The sequence below is a fragment of the Haliotis cracherodii genome, unplaced genomic scaffold, assembly GCF_022045235.1.
Source record: "Haliotis cracherodii isolate W230 unplaced genomic scaffold, xgHalCrac1.p SCAF_13, whole genome shotgun sequence".
Taxonomy (NCBI): domain Eukaryota; kingdom Metazoa; phylum Mollusca; class Gastropoda; order Lepetellida; family Haliotidae; genus Haliotis; species Haliotis cracherodii.
This window is the reverse complement of record NW_027266268.1, coordinates 15,559,915-15,579,520: the sequence shown is the minus strand read 5'-3', so window position 1 is coordinate 15,579,520 and position 19,606 is coordinate 15,559,915. Positions and strand designations below refer to the sequence as shown.

Genomic DNA, 19,606 nt, shown 5'->3' with positions numbered 1-19,606 from the left:
AACAACATCAACTGTGACTAGTTAATATAGGTTGCGTGTAATCTTTTGAAAGACAGCTTTTTCTATGTTGCAGAATAATTTGTAAAATTTCAAGTAATAGCACTAAATTAATATTGATGCCCAGATTTCAATTGTGACCTCCATTGACTGTTTCCAGGGTAACCACAATGCTGAAAACATTGCCCAGCGCAGTGAGGGTCTTGAGCAGAAGATGAAGTCTCTTGAAGATGCTGCTGCTCATCGCCGCGCCAACCTCATCGACAACTCAGCCTTCCTACAGTTCATCTGGAAGACGGATGTTGTAGAGAGCTGGATTGGTGAGTTAAAACTCAAAGGATCTACTTGTCATTGTTCATTATCGTGGGGCTTTTTCTGTAGAATTGCCCCTAGCAACCTATGCTGGTCATAAGAGTAACTAAATCAATCAGATGGTTAGGCTCTATGTCTTGGTTGGTAATGAAAGTGTTGAAGAAAACCCACATTATGGTACTATTAACTTTGTTCTATTTACATGAAATTATGCTTCTGGTCGCGTTGTACAAAGCCATCTTAGTGCTAAGGTGATCGTAACTACCATACCTTAACATAGACTAAGGACAGCCGTAGTACTAAGGTTGTTGTGTATAACAACACCCTGGACTGCACTGATTACTCCAAACCTTCAGTTAGGGTTGGCATCTCTGAGTCACACCGCTAAGGATTAGTGTTTGTCATTAGATCTGACCCGTGAAGATCCGGGGTAGAATAGGTCTTCAGTAACCCATGCTTGCCATAAAAGGCGACTGTGCTTGCTGTAAGAGGCGACTAGCGGGATCAGGTGGTCAGGCTTGCTGACTTGGTTGATGCAGGTCATCGTATCCCAATTGCGTGGACCGATGCTCATGATATCAATCACTGGATTGTCTGTTCCAGACTTGATTATTTACAGACTGCCATCATTTAGCTGGAATATTGCTGTGGGCGGCGTTAAAACAACAAACACAACCCCAAACCTTAAATTAGGGTTGACATCCCTGGGTAACATGGCTGAGGACTAGTGTTTCTCATTTGATCTACCTGGCCTCAATTGTTTGATGGTCATGGTGTTGAGTTATATATACTGCTGATTGTGTCCTAGAACAGTCATTCCTAACCCTGTCCTTAATGTTTATCCGGGGCGGTCGGGTAGCCTAGTGGTTAAAGCGTTCGCTTGTCAAGCCGAAGACCCGGGTTCAATTCACGACATTGGTACAATGTGTGAAGCCCATTTCTGGTGTCCCCCACCGTGATATTGCTGGAATATGCTAAAAGCAGCGTAAAACCATATTCACTCACTCACTCACTCACTCACTCACTCACTCATGTTTATCCTTTAAATGTCAATCCTGTACTTCTGGTTCCAGCTGACAAGGAGACCCAGGTTAGATCTGAGGACTATGGGCGTGATCTGTCGTCTGTCCAGACCCTTCTCACAAAGCAGGAAACTTTCGATGCCGGCCTGCAAGCATTTGAGAAGGAAGGAATCCAGACCATCACAGCTTTGAAGGACCAGTTGATCTCCGCAAAACATGCCCAGACACCAGCTATTGAGAAACGCTACAATGACGTCATTGCCAGGTACACATACATGAACTTTTCCAGATTACTCTACGAGGATGTATAACTCCAGACTGCATATGATTTTTCCTTGATGGGGATTTGACTTATAGTGTGTGATTGTCCCCGGGCAACTAGATTCTTGTTCATCAACCAGTTTTCTGTGGTCATACTATATCATATACAGACGATTGCGATAGAAATGGAATAATGTTCATAATATAAAATCAGTCATAGTTTTGGGTTGCCTCTCCTTCTGACAACTTATCATGTCCACCAGTTGTCAGAAGCTAAATCCATTTTGAGCTGGTCTTCACTGTACAAGAAAAAATCGTATTACCTCCCTTGTAACACAAGTGATTTTGTCCACCAGATGGCAGAAGCTACTGGCGGACTCGGATGCCCGTAAGCAACGCCTTCTCCATCTCCAGGACCAGTATCGCCAGATTGAGGATCTGTACCTGACTTTCGCCAAGAAGGCCTCGGCATTCAACAGCTGGTTCGAAAATGCTGAGGAGGATCTCACTGATCCTGTTAGATGCAACTCAGTCGAGGAAATCAGAGTAAGTTTGGAACAATGTTCTGTTTAATGGTAATTTTGACATAGGGTAAAGAGTTTGTTGAGGATCAATGAGATATGATCTCACTCTTTGATTTTTTAGATATTTTAATGTGATTTAGAATTTGAAGAAAACAAATAACAAAATTCAGTCAAGTTGTTCATGTGACACTAATTGAATGTCACAGATTTCAGTTAATGGGACTGTTGTGATAATTCTGATTTAATTTGTCTAATGATTGTTTAATGTTCTTTTATTATGAGGAAAAACAGCCACCCAGCACAAGATTTCAAGTTGAATGTTTGTAGGATTTTTCTGACCATGCCCTGTGTTGCTAGGCACTTCGAGAGGCTCATGACCAATTCAAGTCCTCACTGAGTGCTGCCCAGGCCGACTTCAATGCTCTGGCAGCCCTGGACAAACAGATCAAGAGCTTCAACGTGGGCCCCAACCCCTACACCTGGTTCACCATGGAGGCCCTGGATGACACGTGGAAGAACCTGCAGAAGATCATCAAGGTGAGTGAGTGAGTGAGTGACTACCAGCAGGCCAGGGAGGAGCATAGCGGCTTCTTGAAAGATCGTCTGCAGATATTGTGAAGTCCCAATAAAACTGTTTAGTTTAGTTGAAAAACGTGAATAATCCTCACCACACCACACCACACCACACCACACCACATCACAACACAACACAACACAACACAACACAACACACCCACAACACACCCACAACACAGCACACCACCAAATTCCATTCCACCGCCACACCACATCAGACAACACCACACCCATACCATACCACACCACACCACACGACAGCAACACCAGAACACAACACATCAACAACACACCACCATCTGTCAAAGGATGTCTACATGTTATCACAAATATAAACCAACTCCTCTGTGGTTGCAGGAGAGAGACAGTGAGCTGGCTCGGGAGGAACAGAGACAGGAGGAGAACGATCAGCTCCGCAAACAGTTTGCTGCCGCCGCCAACACCTTCCACTCCTGGCTCACGGAGACAAGGTCAGTAGGGACAGGCTTAACAGGGGGATTCAGCAGGGAGGGTGTGACCTTTTGTCAATAGGGGCGGGGCCGTAATCGTGGGGAGCAGGCAGGGAATGCATCGTATCTGCATTAGCAGTTTTTTATCCACAGTGATCAAGTTATTGTGACAACGTTGTCGACAAATATTTGAAGCTGTGTCTATCTAGGTAACAAAGATTGTAATCAAATGTCAGTGATGTTAATATACATTTGAAACAGCTCCCTACATTACAACAAAACATCATTAAATTTATTTTCATTTTCTATGTTTGTTTACACTTTTAAAGTAAATGGCTTTACTGTTGTGATACTTAAGATATTTTTTTATTACATTCCTGCTGTTTAAGGGTATATTTCAATTTCATTTTGTTTATGTAATTTCTTTCTTTTCTATGAAATCCTGATTTTGCCCTGGTCAACTTATAAAATAGACTGTGGCTTCTCGATGGGTTAATATTATATTTCTTAGCATGATACAGATGTTGTGACTAGTTGATAGGTCCTTGCATTTACTAGTAGTACAGCATCTTGAAAATGGACAAGTTTTTTAGTTCAGTGACTAACCCATGAAGATCCGGGTTGGAATTGTCTTCAGCAACCAATGCTTGTAAGATAGGACTAACGAGATCGGGTGGTCTGGCTCGCTGACTTGGTTGATGCATGTCATCTTATCCCAAGCTCATGATGTCAATCGCTGGATTGTCTCGTCCATCCACGAGATTGACTTCATTATTTACAGAGCGCCATCATATAGCTGGAATATAACAAACAGTGACGAAAGTAAAGTACCAAGTTGTGAAGCCAAACATCATCCTGACCTTCCAGACGAACAAATTACTGTTCCACAGATTTGACATTATTGTCAAAAACGTTTGTTAAGCACATTAATGTGCAGCATAGTAAATATAACCTTTTTGCTTTACCAAATTAACATTTTGGCTGTTTTCTAAATGCATGAGTGTGCCCGTTGATAAATAGCATATGAAATGTCCTACATGAATTTGTAACCATGGTAACTTGAGACCTAATAAGTAATTGTTTCCTCCCAATTTTTGTCACTAACCATTTCATCCCGGTTCCCCCTTTCCAACCGTCCTTCCTGTTGTGTTTTTAATTGACAGTTTAACATTACTAGAAATTTTCAGCAGTGTGTATGAACAACATTTGAATGCATTGTTCCATGAAATAACAGGTTTATTTAACTCATAACATTGCATGAGAGTGTGACACTGTGTGCTGTGTGATATGTCGACGTCACAAAACATGCTATTGATTCAAGTGATGAAGAGCTTAAGACAAGCATAATAATAATAAGTCCTTTAACAATGCGTTTTATTCGACTCTTGAATGCTCATGGTGCTACATTTTTACCCCAGTCAGTGGATCAGGATGTAGTTGATTTTCATTCTCAGCTCCCTGGGGAGTATACATCCAGGCACAAATTGAACATTTAGCTTCTGTTTACAATACTGCCTCTCAATACCTGTGCAATACTGTTGTTTGTTTAACATATTCAAAACCGTGTGGGGACTCTGGCTGTGTGTGTTGGTCCCCAGAAACCTATCCAGTATGCTGTGTTTCCAAGGCAATCAGGGATTGGGTGCCAAGACTTAGTGTTTTTGTTGATTGCGTGTCATTATACCTCGATGGCATGGATCATTTACAGGAAGCCATCATATAGCTGGAATATTGCTGGAATATTGCTGAGAGTGATGTTAAGCAACAAACAAGCGACTGTTAAAGACTGAGTCACTGGGGGAATCCTGAGTAATAAATAATTGGAGCCCTGTTTGTCAGTATAAAGGTGCAGAGATGGAACAAACAAGGGCTTGTTTATTGAATTAATACATCATTTGTAATAAAATATTTTTTATTCGGCAATTTAAAGTATGAACATACTGGTAACAATGGTGGTGGTGATGATGATGATGATGATGATGATACTTGACACGAACAGTTAAAAGCTGTTTTGTGGTTTAAACAAAAGTATTATGTGAATCGAAGCTTTATGAGACGTGTAATGACTGTGTCCTCCCTGTTGCAGAGCTGCCATGATGGAGGGGTCTGGGACACTGGAGGAACAGCTGGAGGCCACCAAGGTATGTTTGGACTTTGGACCCAATCGCTTTAAAATCAGATCTTAGTTCTCGCTACCGCTAAACAAATAAACAAAGATCTGAGGTCATCCCATTACGGGTCAAGTCAGACCGACCTTGTGCGAACTTTGACCGACCAATGGAATGACCAATCAGAAGGCAGCTTTCTCATGCTTTACGGCACTATTTTCAAATTGGCGACAACGCTGCGAAACATATTTTGACAAATTCTTGATTACAAATTTGTAACCTGAACAAAAGAACATTCTGGAATCGCTAATAGATGATCTAGATTGTATGGATTCAGTCGTTAAACCTGTAACTATCGTTCGGAATACTGTGTGTTAAAGTTTTTCGAGGATGCATGATTAGAAATCACATTCCGACTGTCACTTTCATGATCTGGTAAGCGACGCTCTGAATGGTCGGATGAAAGGTCGTTCTGACGTGACCTCTACTGGGATGTCCTCAGATCTTTGTTTAGCGGTAGCGAGAACTAAGGTCTGATTTTAATGAGATTGGGGCTTACCTTCCACATAAACTTGACACAGAGATAGGATTCAAATATCATTCAAATGACTTTACTCACTCACACCCTTTTCTTATATAAATGAATATGCCAAAGCATGACTACACACCCTGTGGGAGTTTGGTCTTAAATTGAAATAAAATGCTGTCATGCGGGGTTGTTTAAACTGATGTGATGCAGCAATGCGAGCTGAGAATGATCTCTGGGTGCTGACTGCGTAAGTCTATGTTAAGGTATAGCAGTTACGATCACCTTCGCTCACAGATCTCTTTGTACAACGGCACCCTGCGAAGTAGAGTGAGGTTCCATGGATTAGGGCGTCCCAGTGCTGACTGTCCCAGTAGAATAAAACTGTTTGTTCTGTTTAACAGTAGAAAAGAAGACATTATTGATACAATCTGTGCCAGAATCATTTGAGAATACTTAGTTCCCAGCAACATGTTCAGTATATTTCCATGTGGACATTTATTAGATGAGCATACTAGAATGTTATTAAAGTCTGGATTAGACATTGGGCTGAGGTTGCTGGGCTAAGGGACTGTTGATGGTGTTTGATGGTGTGATTGAGTGGCATGTTCTGTCCCTGCAGCGCAAGGCACAGGATGTGCGGGCACAGAAGGGTCAGCTGAAGAAGATTGAGGACCTGGGTGCAGCCATGGAGGAGAGGCTTATTCTGGACAACAGGTACGCTGTGTGATGTGACAGGTAGATGACAGGTACGCTGTGTGATGTGACCGGCATATGACAGGTACGCTGTGTGATAAGACAGGTATGCTGTGTGATGTGACACACTTGTGAAGATCAGGGTCAGAATAGGTCTTCAACAACCCATGCTTGCTGTAAGAGGCGACTAACGAGATTGGGTGGTCAGGCTCGCTGACTTGGTTGATGCATATCATCGTATACCAATTGCGTGGATCAATACTTATGTTTTCAATCACTGGATTGTCTTGTCCTGACAGAATTATTTACTGCCATCATATAGCTGGAATATTGCTGAGTTTGGCGTTAAACAACAAAAATCAAACAAACAAACAATATGAAGTGACAGGTATACAATGTGACTCGACAGGGAGACAACAGGTACATTATGTGTTTATAATGGAGACATTGGTACATCCGAATGTAGCTGTTTTTTTTTTTGTCCAGGTACACAGAGCACAGCACAGTGGGCCTGGCTCAGCAGTGGGATCAGCTGGATCAGCTGTGTATGAGGATGCAGCACAACCTGGAGCAGCAGATCGAGGCGAGGTAACTACCGCCAGTCACACACGCATCCCACTTGGGCTGAGGGGAAGCTACAATCATGTGTATCCACATCTTCCCGAGATTATAAAAGTCCAGTTTCCACCCTTGCCGAAATAGGGCTGAAATTCCAGGGTTACATTTTTGCTGGACTAACGAGTCTATACATAGTCCAATCATCACCCAGGTCCTCAGTCTTCTTCAGCTGACTGCAGCATTTTCAAAACATGTGTTCCATTAACTGGGCTCAACATATATTTTGCAAATCTTATAATTTTCTTAATCAAGGTTTTCTCATGATGTGATACACTTCATAGGGTAAGACCTGTTTTATAACAATATAGATCTTGATTATCGATCAGATCGTCTTGACTGGGCACCTCCATTTTATTTGTAGCAGATGCAAGTTATATGAGGATTGAAATCTGATTGGTCAATAGGAGGGACATAGAAAGGACATAACTCGTAATAGCCACTGGTGGTGCTACAATCAAGCCTGGAAATTCCAGCCTTGTTAGGCAAGGGTGGAAACTGCCCTTTTAAAGTCAGTTAGGGCCCTTGCCTCGGGAAGATGGAGTATCCATGTATCATTTCAACCCTACTTATTACTGTCAACAGTGTAGGGGCTCCTCATTGAGGTTTGAAGCCTCATGGGAATTTTGGTTTATAGTAGGTCACCAGCAACCTATGCTGGTGTAAAGAGGTGATTTATGGACCGACCCAACCATGTGAAGATCTGGGTTAGAATAAATCCAAGTAACCTACACTGGTTGGAAGAGATGAATTGGGTGTCCAGGCTCTTTGATTTGGTTGATAGTGTGTTATTGTACCCCGACAGGGCTTGGTCTAGTTCAGACTCAAATATTTACAGGCGCTCTCATATAGATAGAATATTCTTAAACAAACAAATTTAAGCTTGATCAGAGGCAATTGTTGTTCATATATGACTTCGATCCCATTGTCATCTGAATATTTACTTCTACTAAGCCATGCCAGAATTGTCTGATATAGCAGAAATATTGGTGTACTGCTGGGATAGTAATTCAGCTAATGCCTTCTGTTTTCCTTTCAATAGAAACCGCAGTGGAGTGTCGGAAGATGCCCTGAGAGAATTCAGCATGATGTTCAAGTGAGTACCGGCTTACACTGTTGCCTTATCAAATCAGCGGTAGAAGTTGGCACCGGTCCTGTGGTCCTTGCCAAACCGCCCAATAGTTAAGGTATCCTTACGACTATATGAGATTTTCCCTTTTGAAGGGTTATGCTATATCTTATCATTTTAAGGACTTGTGTACTAAAACTTTTCACGATAATTTGTTCTTGAGAGTTGTTTATGATGTCTACAGTAGTATGTCGGCCAGTACACGGTTGTGTAATTGCCTGTTTTGTTTCAGACATTTCGACAAGGATAAGAGCGGCAAACTGGACCACCAGGAATTCAAGTCGTGTCTTCGAGCTCTGGGCTACGATCTGCCCATGGTGGAGGAAGGACAGATAGATCCGGAGTTCATGGCTATTCTGGATATCGTGGATCCAAACAGGTATCTATACTTCAAAATGACACCTGGTACAGCATTTGTGTGAATATAATGTACAGGGAGGGAGTACAGGCCTATGAGACCTATGAGGTTGCTTTGCATCACTTGATTATGTTTCACCAAGGTGGTGAATGTATGAGATCTGTATCACTTTAGGCTTTACTCTCACATTAAGCTGAAAGGCTGTGATATAACTGGAATACTGTTCACAGCAGCGTTAAACCCAACAATTTCGTCACTATAATGTACAGTTTCCTCAATGGAAGCCTTTGAATGTATCAAGTTTTCCTTATGATAAACTGTTGGTCATTTCTCCTTACAACAGCATGACTGAAATTGTTGGATATTACACTGATGTTCCTTTGAATATTACACAGAAGTTCTGTTCTATACTGCTCCTGTGTTCTGTTGTATGTTATTCCTATGTTCTGTTTTCCAGGGATGGTCAGGTGTCCTTACAGGAGTACATGGCGTTCATGATCAGTCGCGAGACAGAAAACGTCCAGTCCAGCTCGGAGGTGGAACAAGCTTTCCGAGCTCTTACCTCAGGCGAAAAGCCTTATATCACTGCACAGGAACTTTATGCCGTAAGTAAACTGGGGTCCCCCAGCAGAGATATTGGGCAGATGATAGGTAGTTATCACTCTATAAGAGGCGATGTGTTTGGATCGGGGGATCAGGTTCAGTGACTGGGTTGAAAGCATTGGACTCATATCAATCACTACTTTGTCTGGCTCAGTGAGTGTGTGAGTTAACATTTAACGTCACATTGGCAATATTTCAGCCATACCGTGACGAGTCTGGCCCAGACTCAATGTTAAAGGGACCTGTGAAGATCCTGGTTAGAATAGGTCTTCAGCAACATATGCTTCCTGTAAAAGGCGACTATACTTGTCGTAAGAGGCGACTAACGGGGTCGGGTGTCAGGCTCGCTGACTTGGTTGATGCATGTCATCGTATCCCAGTTGCATAGACCAATGCTCATGATGTCAACCATTGGAAAATCTGGTCCACACTCAATTATTTACAGACTTGATGTAGTGTGTATGGTGGTAGTCTCCTGGGGATTACATGGATTGATTTGCAGACTGGAATTTGTGTTTGCCTGTTCCAGTCTTGTTGACAGTCTACTAGCGGCAGTTACATAGCTGAGATGTTGCTTTTGTAAAACTAGTCACAACCAACAAAATATTTGGATGGGTAGTACAAGTGAGATCATTAAATGTTAAATGTATCTGCTATTACTTATGAAATGGTCCCCTAATGACCAACACAGGATGAATCTCTTGGACGTTAGGCCCCATTTCACCTTGCACCACCTGGGTTTAATGTTACTTTCTTTTAATTTCAGAACCTTACAAAGGAACAGGCAGATTACTGTGTGGCCCGCATGAAGCCTTATGTCGACAAGACGGGCAGAACAATACCCGATACTTACGACTACGCCGATTTCACTCGTCAATTATTCGTCAATTAATATTGATGTGGATTTCTTGACACTGCCAAGATCTGCTATCTTATCCTAGTATCGCTTTATGTACGTAGATACGGACACTGTAAAGACATGAATGGAGGCGAAGGTTTTTATGAAATGGCTCGAAAGAGGTGGTTGTGAATGTTTTAGGTGCAATGGTAGACATTTCAATTTTGTTTCCAGTTTTACACGTCTTGTTGATTCATGAATTTTACATGTTACACATTTGTTTGATTCATATTTAATCGATGTACCATTTTACTGTACCACAACAGATTGCTATTACCACGGCAGTAACTGTAGTGTTGATGGACGAGTCCTGTCCTCCCTTGTGTCAGTGGCCATTACGTGTACGAGCTTTATTAACAGAGCTGGTATGGCAAGATTTCTTCTTCAATAAATGCTTATTCCCTTATTAGATGGCATTGTTTTCTCTTACTACCAGGGATTCTAGATAGAATCAAAGCTTCCAGCCTCAAGACATACATGTATTTGAGAATGACCTTCAATTATGAGGGATTGTGTGTCTGTCCCTAATTTATTAATTGTTTGGTTTAATTAAAAGTTGATGGGTGGCAAAGTAGACACAATTTATGGATAACAACTTTATGTACTGTAAATATATATATTCTGTACCATATTCATTATTCAGCCTTGCTTGACAACGGTAAACTGATCTATACCGAAATGTCTTGCTGTAAATAAAGAAGTTGTTATCCATAAATGTGTTTACTTTGCCAAAGTTATTAGTTTTTAAGTCTTTAGTGTTCATTTTCATTATTAATCTATGAAGGACAGATAACCTTTTGTTAGATTATTTTATATATGGTATACAGTCCCTGTACTGTGCTGTCTTAGTTCACTCTTGCTTGAAAAGACCGCCTCCGTGGTCAAGTGGTAGAGCGTCAGCCCGGAGAGCGGAAGGTCTGGGGTTTGATCCCCGGCTGCATCACACCAAAAGACATTAAAAGATGGTACTTGTTGTTACCTTGTCTGGCGCTCGGCATTAAGGGGCTAAAGCAAGGACTGGTTGGCTCGGAGTCAGTATACTGTGTCTGAGTGGGATATTCATCTTAAACTGCGGCATGGTATCTCAGTGTGCTAGCACTCTAAATCGGCATCAGTCCTGACTAGTACAAGCAGCCACACACACACACGTGCATGCACATCGCTATATGAGTGCAATAATCTTGGACGCCACGCCACGTTAAACCCAATTTCACCTCACCTCATCATGCTTGAAAACGGCATAAGGCTCTATTCCACATCATTATGGAATAAAGAATTTGTTATCCATAAATTATCTGGCCTTTACAGTGTACACTCAAGTACAAGAGGTGACAGATCATATGGGTTTATTGTCAGTTCCATATATATTACTCCAAAGAAGACATTTATAGACTGTTATGGCATGACATAACTATAGTCATATGAATGACATAGTGTTCTATAACTTGTGTTAGTAGTATATATACGATTATAAAGAAAAGAAGTACATAGTCAAGTGCCGTTAATCCGATATCGATGGTTGCATATGATTACGTCGGATTAACGAGTATGTCGGATACACGAAATTTAGTGGTATCAACGTTCGTGATCGAAAATCGGAGAACTACACGATAGATAACGATTCAAACACGGATTCAAACACCTAATAAAATGGCTCCTGCAAGCGTGCCTGGTCAGCACAGGTTCCAGCAAACTGTGTTGGTTGTAAGAGTCAAAATAATCATAAATGGATTAAATAAACTACACACAAAACAAATATACCAAATGAAACGCGAATACCATACATGTTTATATTATTATGTGAAGACTCAATCATATTCAAGAGATATTAGTTTGGTTCGATGCACAAATGAACATACTGGTAAGTCGATGAGATCTGTAGGATCACCTCCCAGAAAGAACTGCATCAAATGGGTCAAAGGAATACACCATTATTCAATGCAGATACAGTAAAATCTGTTTATAAGGGATATACAAACTTATTTTTTGGTCCTGGTTATTTTCTGTAAAGATGCTGTATACTATAGATTAGGGCAGGGTCATGGTACATGAGGTTCTATGCGCCCCACGTTAGGTTTATCTTACGGTCATGTGCAGCCAGCCTGACTTGCTCGTGGCGGGTATAAGGCATTTATTCTTCCGCTGAGAAATTTATTTCCCTCCAAGGCGGATACATAGTATCGTATCAAGACCACGTGGACAAATCAGATCTCATCATTCTGCCTTTGTCCTTTGTTTGTTGTTTATCACTGCTTTCAGCAACATTCCAGCTATATGACAGCGGTCGGTAAATAATTGAGTCTAGACCAGACAATCCAGTGATTGACATCATGAACATTGATCCACGCAATTGGGATATGATGACGTGCATCAACCAAATCACTGAGCCTGACCACCCGATCCCGTTGGTCGCCTCTTACGACAAGCATGGGTTGTTATCATTATGACAGTGAGGTATGATAAATGCTTATAACGAACTAAAAACAGTGGTCCATTTGAGTTCGTTATAACCTTAGTTTACTGTATAATAATCTGGAAAGTAGGGGGTGTTTAAAATTTGGCACTAAGAAATATTTAAAAAATGTATTTTCACCCAACCAGTATGTTACAAACATTGGTTGGTTGATTGGTTGATTCGTTGTTTAACGCCGCACTCAGCAATATTCCAGCTATATGAAGGCGGTCTGTAAATAATCGAGTCTGGACCAGACAATCCAGTGATTAATATCATGAGCATCGATCCACGCAATTGTGATCGATGACATGCATCAACCAAGTCAGCGAGCCTGACCATCTGATCCCGTTAGTCGCCTTTTACGACAAGCATAGTCACCTTTTACGGCAAGTATGGGTTGCTGAAGACCTATTCTACCCCGGAATCTTCACGGGTCGGATGTCACAAACATCACCTTAACATGAACATGCCTTAAGTACACTAGAATACAGGATAAAACAACCTCAGGAGGTTTGGTTGAAAACGTCAACATGTAGCAGCGAGACAAGCCAAGGGCCGACCCCACGTGTTTACACGTTTTTAACCAAACCCGAAGAAATATTTTTCATCTGCTGTTTTTTAAAGAAAATGCTGAAACAACATTTATCAACAATTGCTTCCTACACACGTTCCACGAGTCTTAAGAAGCGGACGTAATATATCTCTTGCTGGCTTACATGTACGTGAGACATGTGAAAATCAGGATGAGAATAGGTCTTAAGCTATCCATGCTTGTAAGAGGCGACTAACGGGATCGGATGGCCAGGATCACTGACTTGGTTGATGCATGTCAGTGTTGAACTATGTTGAGTGCGGCGTTAAACAAGAAACAAACATGTACTTGAAAAAGAGTTGTTGTGTATCAGCAGAGACCATATAATCTATTATATGGTATCTGGTATCAGGGTCTCTGTACCATAATGGTACACTCACTAGACTACAAATACAAATCTTGCATGTTCGATCCCACTGAAATATAAGTTACGTATTGTTTGATATTAGTGTAGCGTCAGGTAAGTATAAAAAAACATTGCATTTAATCAGAAATGCTCATCTTTTCGCTCATTTCCCTAAGTTACCAGTGTAATGTGTGTTATATGGATCTATTAGAATAGACAGAGGGATCTTTTGTAGAACGTCACTTCCACGGGGTTATTCTACAACAAGAAGGCCCAGTAAAAATGATAGGATGACGTCCCGAGAAGTTTATTAGCTTCATAAACTGAGGTTTCAGATGAGATGTAAAAATCCAGTAACTTAGATAAACGGGTTAATGTAAATGCCCGAGGCCACAGCAGGGCACAAACACAACATACCACATTCGGTATATCAATTCTTATAATGATTCATGTTGAGTAATGGTGATTAATATTCAATATGGCTGCTATGGCGGCCATGTTTAAAAACAGATCAGACGACTGTTGGTGCCGTTTAGAGGTAATGTTTTCCCACCATTGCTGGAATAGCCATGCAAAGCTTGAGCATCATAGACTGTGAAGCCCCGTTCGGATTCCTGATAAGAATTTATGTTTGGGTCCCCAGCAAACTATGGTGGTCAGCCTGTGTGGCTTGGTTGATTGCACGGCAATATACCCGGACAGCGTTGTCTGGTCCAGACCTGATTATTTACAGGCCGCCGTCATACAGATTGGATATCGATGAGTGCAGCATTTGATAACAAACCCATACTCACATAACCATAGACTTTATGAGAGAGTGAGTGCTCACATAAACATAGACTTTATGAGAGAGTGAGTACTCACATAAACATAGACTTTATGAGAGAGTGAGTACTCACATAAACATAGACTTTATGAGAGAGTGAGTACTCACATAAACATAGACTTTATGAGTGAATGAGTTGTGCTTAGACTGTGAAGTAAATGCATGAATTTAACACTTGAGTGTAAGTATTTTCAGTAATTCCCACTGAGCAGTGCTAATCATCTTAACGTATACATACACATATAACTAAATTATATGGTATCAACAAATGTAGCAATTAATTGTATTATTTTTGGATAACAAACGGAAATTGATCACCGAATTATGTGCCAGCGTGTTTGTACGATAAACGGACCCGTCACTCCTTTTAAAACAAATCTGTATCCGCGCATGGAATGTGTAGGTGTTCGCACCTCACACTCCAACAATACCAAGAGCAATGTGCAGTCCATGCATTGGTCACTTCCCCTAAACACACATACAATCACAAACAAACATATGTAAATATATATTTTATTGAGATTAAATACAATGTTATTGTCAAACGCGGTTGTCAGCTGTTTGCATAGGGCTGGTATCATCTAACTGCCCGTTCCGTCCTTGTCGCTCTCCAATAACATCGCGGAAGCTGCTTAGACCAGGGGGCTGAAACAACAAAGAAGTGCTTGTAGGGTATGTTTATTGTCTCCAGGTCGAATCCCAGATGTTTTCTAGTTGTGTTTTGAGTTGGTATGATTTAACGTCGCTTTGAACAGTATTTCAGTTAAATCACAACGTGTCAGCTTCCCTTTTTGGTAAAACCCGAAATGATGTAAGTCTTAGACGTTTACCATTTTGGTCATGTCCATGGGAATGATGCTGCCAAACCAAGAAATAAATATTCAGGTGGATCTGGGATTCGAACCCACGATTACTGGGTTCTCGCTCTCATAAGGGAAGCAACTCTGCCAAGGGAATTGAGGTAATTTAGACGACTGGGCCGCCAGTGCCTCTTGGTGTATAAAGTGCACTAACAAACACAAGGTACAAGAAGGTACACTTACAAGGCCTCGCAGATGAAGTTGAGCTCGGCGTTGCAGGAGTGGTCGTTCCACTTGTAGTCTCTGCCATCCTTGGCGTTGATGTGGGCGCAGTTCTCGCCGCGACCGTTGTCGTTGTTGGGCTGTCCGGGGATCCAGTTCAGGTAGGTGGCGTTCTGCTTGAAGCGCATGTTCTGCCACTGACCCTCAGTGTCCATGTCGCTGAGGCCGATCCAGAACTGCTCATAGTAGTCTACAGAACACGCGAGATGTTCATCAGAGGTGGAAATGGATTCCCTATGTTTGATACAGGGTAATAGGGAATCCCATTTACGTCAGCTATCAATAGCAGTAAGTATACTTTGGGATTATAATAAGCAGTATTACAGCCTCAGAATGATTTTCACACTAAAGACCAATGTTTGAAATCGAACTCGAGCCTTCGGCTTGACGAGCGTACACTTTACGGACAAGGCTACCCTACAGCCCCAATATGAAAAAGGATAGAGTTCTTTAGATTTTAGACTTCAAAGTAATCTTACAACTGAGGGAAGGGGTGGGGTTGGGCACGAGGAAAGCCTTCATATATTGCACTGTCCAATATTTAAAGATTGGAATATGATATTTGGACTCCTTAAGCGAAATCATAGCCATATCACGGCAGGGAATACCACGTTTTGGCTTGGACAATTGTTCCAATGAAGGGACTCGAACTCGGGTCCGCGGCGTGAAGAGCGAATGCTTTAACCACTAGGCTAGCATGTCCTTTTTGTAAAGATTAATTTAATCCCGCTTCGGATAAGTGTACCTTAAGCAGGGCCCGGTTAAAATGAAAGCTTCAAGACCAAGAGATATTTAAGTTGTTCGGCTATCAGTCGAGAAAGGGATGCTTGGATTTAATCTGACCTAGGGTTCCCATTAAGTCCTACGATAACAGACACTCAGCAACATCTCTGTACTCACTGCTGTACTTGGACTTGAGGATGTCTGCAATAAGATCCTGCTCTTCCTGACTCTCGATCTCAACCAGAGAAGACCTCATGGCGGTACAGTAGGTCTGTAGATAAGTGTGGCAGTGTTAGATATGATCTACAGTGACTTGCGGCGTCTGGAACGACTGGGCAGTTCCTTGTAGTTATGATTATGTAACGGGGCAATGTTCCAGGCATATGGGTGAGTGAGTTGGGTTTAACGCCGCTTTTAACCGTATTCCAGGCATATCACGGCGTTCCAGGCATATGACGGCGGCCTATAAATAATCTGGACCAGACAAACTAATGATTGATACCATGAGCAACGCTTTTACTCTGCCGGGGTAAGTTGACACGCAAGTGACATAACCTGACTGGCCGATCCATTATGTCGCCTCTACGAGCATGGGCTGCTTGTGACCAATTCTATTTTGGAAGTACAATGTTATTATTATTATTATTATTATTATTATTGACATACCCAGGCTTCGATCCAATGGACCTTGAGCTTCATGACCTTGTAGCAGGAGTCGTCGCCGGCCTCCCATCCTTCACGACAGTCAAGGCTGGTCTCTAAAGAGCAAGGCAACGAGTGAGTGAGTGGGTGAGTTTATATCCTACATTGCAGTGTAATAGTGGCACAGCCATACCTAGACTAACGCTTTGTCTCTGGAAATACATCATTAAGATAGACACAAGCAACTACAATTAAACGGAAAAGGCGTCCTACTGAGATAGGAGATTCAGAACCTGTGGAAAATCTAGACTTGCTTCATGTAGACATATAGCATGACGCAAAGGACGGGATGGGAAAATACCCTGATCAGGGATTGTGAGACAGACTAAACCAGACCCGACCAGTGGGTTGGTGATACTCAAACAGAAAGGTCACCACTGGGAGCTAATTGTTCCGAAGTGACCACCCGTTCAAACTCTGTTCATTCACTCAAGACACTGTGACCGATTTCAATCGGTTCTTTTGGGGCTCTGGATTTCTGTTCTACCAAGTCATGTTTACAGTTACTTTATGCTTTTGGACAATATAAGAACTTTTTATTATCAATTATCGAAAACAATAAAAAGAATAAGAATCGTATTCTTTTCATATTCTAATTTCATTTTCTTCTTCTGCCTTGAATATACTGTATCAACAATATTTTTTTTTAAACATATGCTTGCAAAACCAAAGTAGATTGGTTAATTGTAATTTTCAATTTTGAAGAAATGTCCGAATAAAACCACATCAACATGAGTGAGTTGGTTGGTTGGTTCCAGCAATATCACGGCGAGGGACACCAGGGCCCTCTTGCACAAAAACGATCTTAGCGCTAAGGCTATAAGACCATGCTAAAGTATGGGAGTTACGATCATCTTAGCGCTAAGATCGCTTTGTGCAAGTGGGCCCAGAAATGGACAGCACACATGGTACCTTTATGGGGAATCGAACCCGGAACTTCTGCGTGACGAGCGAACGCTTTAACCACTTGTCTACCCACCACCCCTCATAAACAAGAACATCTACTATGGCGAATACGGAAAAACGTCAAGGCGTTTCAAAGTGGAGAGAAGACAAGATATGGAAGAGTGATCTCCCTTCCTATACTCACGAGCCAGGGCACAAGCAAGGGCAGCGAGGAACACGAGAGCAACCTTCATTGTTGAAACTGATCGAACCACTCAGTGATTGTGATGACCGTCTGCCTCACACACACGGTTTTATACTTTTTGTGAATCTGAAACTGCTTACCGGGCAACTAAATAATCGGATTTCTCCAGCAGTGACGTGTGTGTTAGGCGTAGGGCTTTAGTGCCCAGTGTTTATCAGTGGATAGATGCGGGTAGGTACTTAGTGCAGGCACGACAAACAGATTCCCTTTTTACTGTTGACAAACTGGCTTGGTTAAGAACGTGAATATACAAAGCATGTTTTTCCAATTATTGGATAAAGGCTAAAGGCAATTGAGACGGATTAAGATTTGAATATTAAGTACGCGTGCAAGATACTCGCTGATAATTACTTCTAGTTTGAATTTTGAATTTTTATAGTCAGCACATCGTTTCGTCTGTGTTACTGGAGCAAAATGCAATTGGAAATCGGTGAGGTAAATTTCAGGAAATAGAAGTATTGGAATCTGGTTAGTGTGAGACTCATATCTTTACTGAGTGAGTGAGTATTTGCGAGCCTGACCACCCGATCCCGTTTGTCGCCTCTGACGGTAAGCATGGGTTGCTGAAGATCTTTTCTCTAACCGGATCTTCCCTAGTCTCGCGAATCCATTATTCAGAGATGCATATTGCTGACTGCGATGTAAAACATTTTTAACAAAATCTCTTATTGGAAACTATAATCTGTTATTTGACATTTAAGTTTTGTAACTGTATTCCTTAAGCCTTGATTGACGTTTAATCACGTTTGTTTCATATTTTGTCGTTGCCATGACAATGCCATGCCATTATATTTCCAATTTTCATTATTTTACGCTCAATAGAATTTGTAACCAATTCAAGAAAGGGTCTCGCCTGACTCGATAAATTTATTCCGGTAATCGAGTGAGTGGGTGACTTGGGTTTAACACCGCTTTCCAGTATTCCAGACATTCCTTCTGCAGTTGTGAATTGCAAGGGTTGTTAGTGATTCTAGTAATGCGGTTTGATTCTTCATAGTTATATAAACATATGTTGACAAATTAGTCACAATGTCTTGAATGATCGAAAAACCAACGTCCGTTCGGTAGCAAACAATAACAAACAACTGAATAAACAACGAAGACTATCTTTACACAATTAGGATAATGTGACACTCGTCTGCACACGCTTTTGCAAACAGTTCGGAGACTAGTCACAGGACAGACTACGCTACTGGGTATCTCATCTTTGATGAAAGACTAGACGTTGTAATTGGTGCCTTGGGTAGACAATCGACACTGTCTCTGTTGTAAATATGTAATTATATTGATGTGCTTTATACAGTTAGTCAACGTATGGCAGGAGTATAGAGACAGAGTTAGTCCATGTATGGCAGGGGTATTGAGGTAGAGTTAGTCCATGTATGGCAGGGATATTGAGGTAGAGTTAGTCCATGTATGGCAGGGATATAGAGGCAGAGTTAGTCCATGTATGGCAGGGATATAGAGACAGAGTTAGTCCATGTATGGCAGGGATATAGAGACAGAGTTAGTCCATGTATGGCAGGGATATAGAGACAGAGTTAGTCCATGTATGGCAGGGTAAAAGACAGTTAGTCCATGTATGGCAGGGATATAGAGACAGAATTAGTCCCAGTATGGCAGGGATATAGACAGAGTTAGTCCATGTATGGCAGG

The 19,606-nt window shown here is 41.6% G+C and overlaps 2 protein-coding genes across 12 annotated transcripts in view; one reads left to right on the top strand and one right to left on the bottom strand.

Moving 5' to 3' along the window:
• The window catches only part of LOC139459664 (spectrin alpha chain-like), a 72,652-nt gene extending 62,172 nt beyond the window's left edge, over positions 1–10,480 (top strand). For 7 of the 11 annotated variants that reach the window (XM_071241273.1, XM_071241271.1, XM_071241281.1 and 4 more), the window contains 13 exons: positions 158–317; positions 1,383–1,596; positions 1,949–2,138; positions 2,474–2,653; positions 3,050–3,162; positions 3,615–3,632; positions 5,228–5,282; positions 6,398–6,492; positions 6,958–7,059; positions 8,129–8,182; positions 8,448–8,594; positions 9,031–9,178; positions 9,943–10,480. In XM_071241273.1, the coding sequence (XP_071097374.1) occupies positions 158–317; positions 1,383–1,596; positions 1,949–2,138; positions 2,474–2,653; positions 3,050–3,162; positions 3,615–3,632; positions 5,228–5,282; positions 6,398–6,492; positions 6,958–7,059; positions 8,129–8,182; positions 8,448–8,594; positions 9,031–9,178; positions 9,943–10,068 (1,602 nt within the window). In that variant the 3' untranslated portion in view covers positions 10,069–10,480. The remainder of the gene's footprint in view (positions 1–157; positions 318–1,382; positions 1,597–1,948; positions 2,139–2,473; positions 2,654–3,049; positions 3,163–3,614; positions 3,633–5,227; positions 5,283–6,397; positions 6,493–6,957; positions 7,060–8,128; positions 8,183–8,447; positions 8,595–9,030; positions 9,179–9,942) is intronic. The other 4 variants (XM_071241282.1, XM_071241280.1, XM_071241278.1 and 1 more) reach the window with 1 other exon arrangement.
• A 4,339-nt stretch (positions 10,481–14,819) lies between these two features.
• LOC139458972 (perlucin-like protein) lies at positions 14,820–17,955 on the bottom strand. The gene is made up of 5 exons (XM_071240412.1): positions 17,891–17,955; positions 16,765–16,856; positions 16,276–16,369; positions 15,337–15,565; positions 14,820–14,938 (listed from the first exon to the last, which is right to left on the bottom strand). The coding sequence occupies exons 1-5, from the start codon at positions 17,937–17,939 to the stop codon at positions 14,926–14,928; spliced, it is 477 nt and encodes a 158-aa protein (XP_071096513.1). The 5' UTR covers positions 17,940–17,955; the 3' UTR covers positions 14,820–14,925.
• Between the last annotated feature and the right edge of the window lie 1,651 nt (positions 17,956–19,606).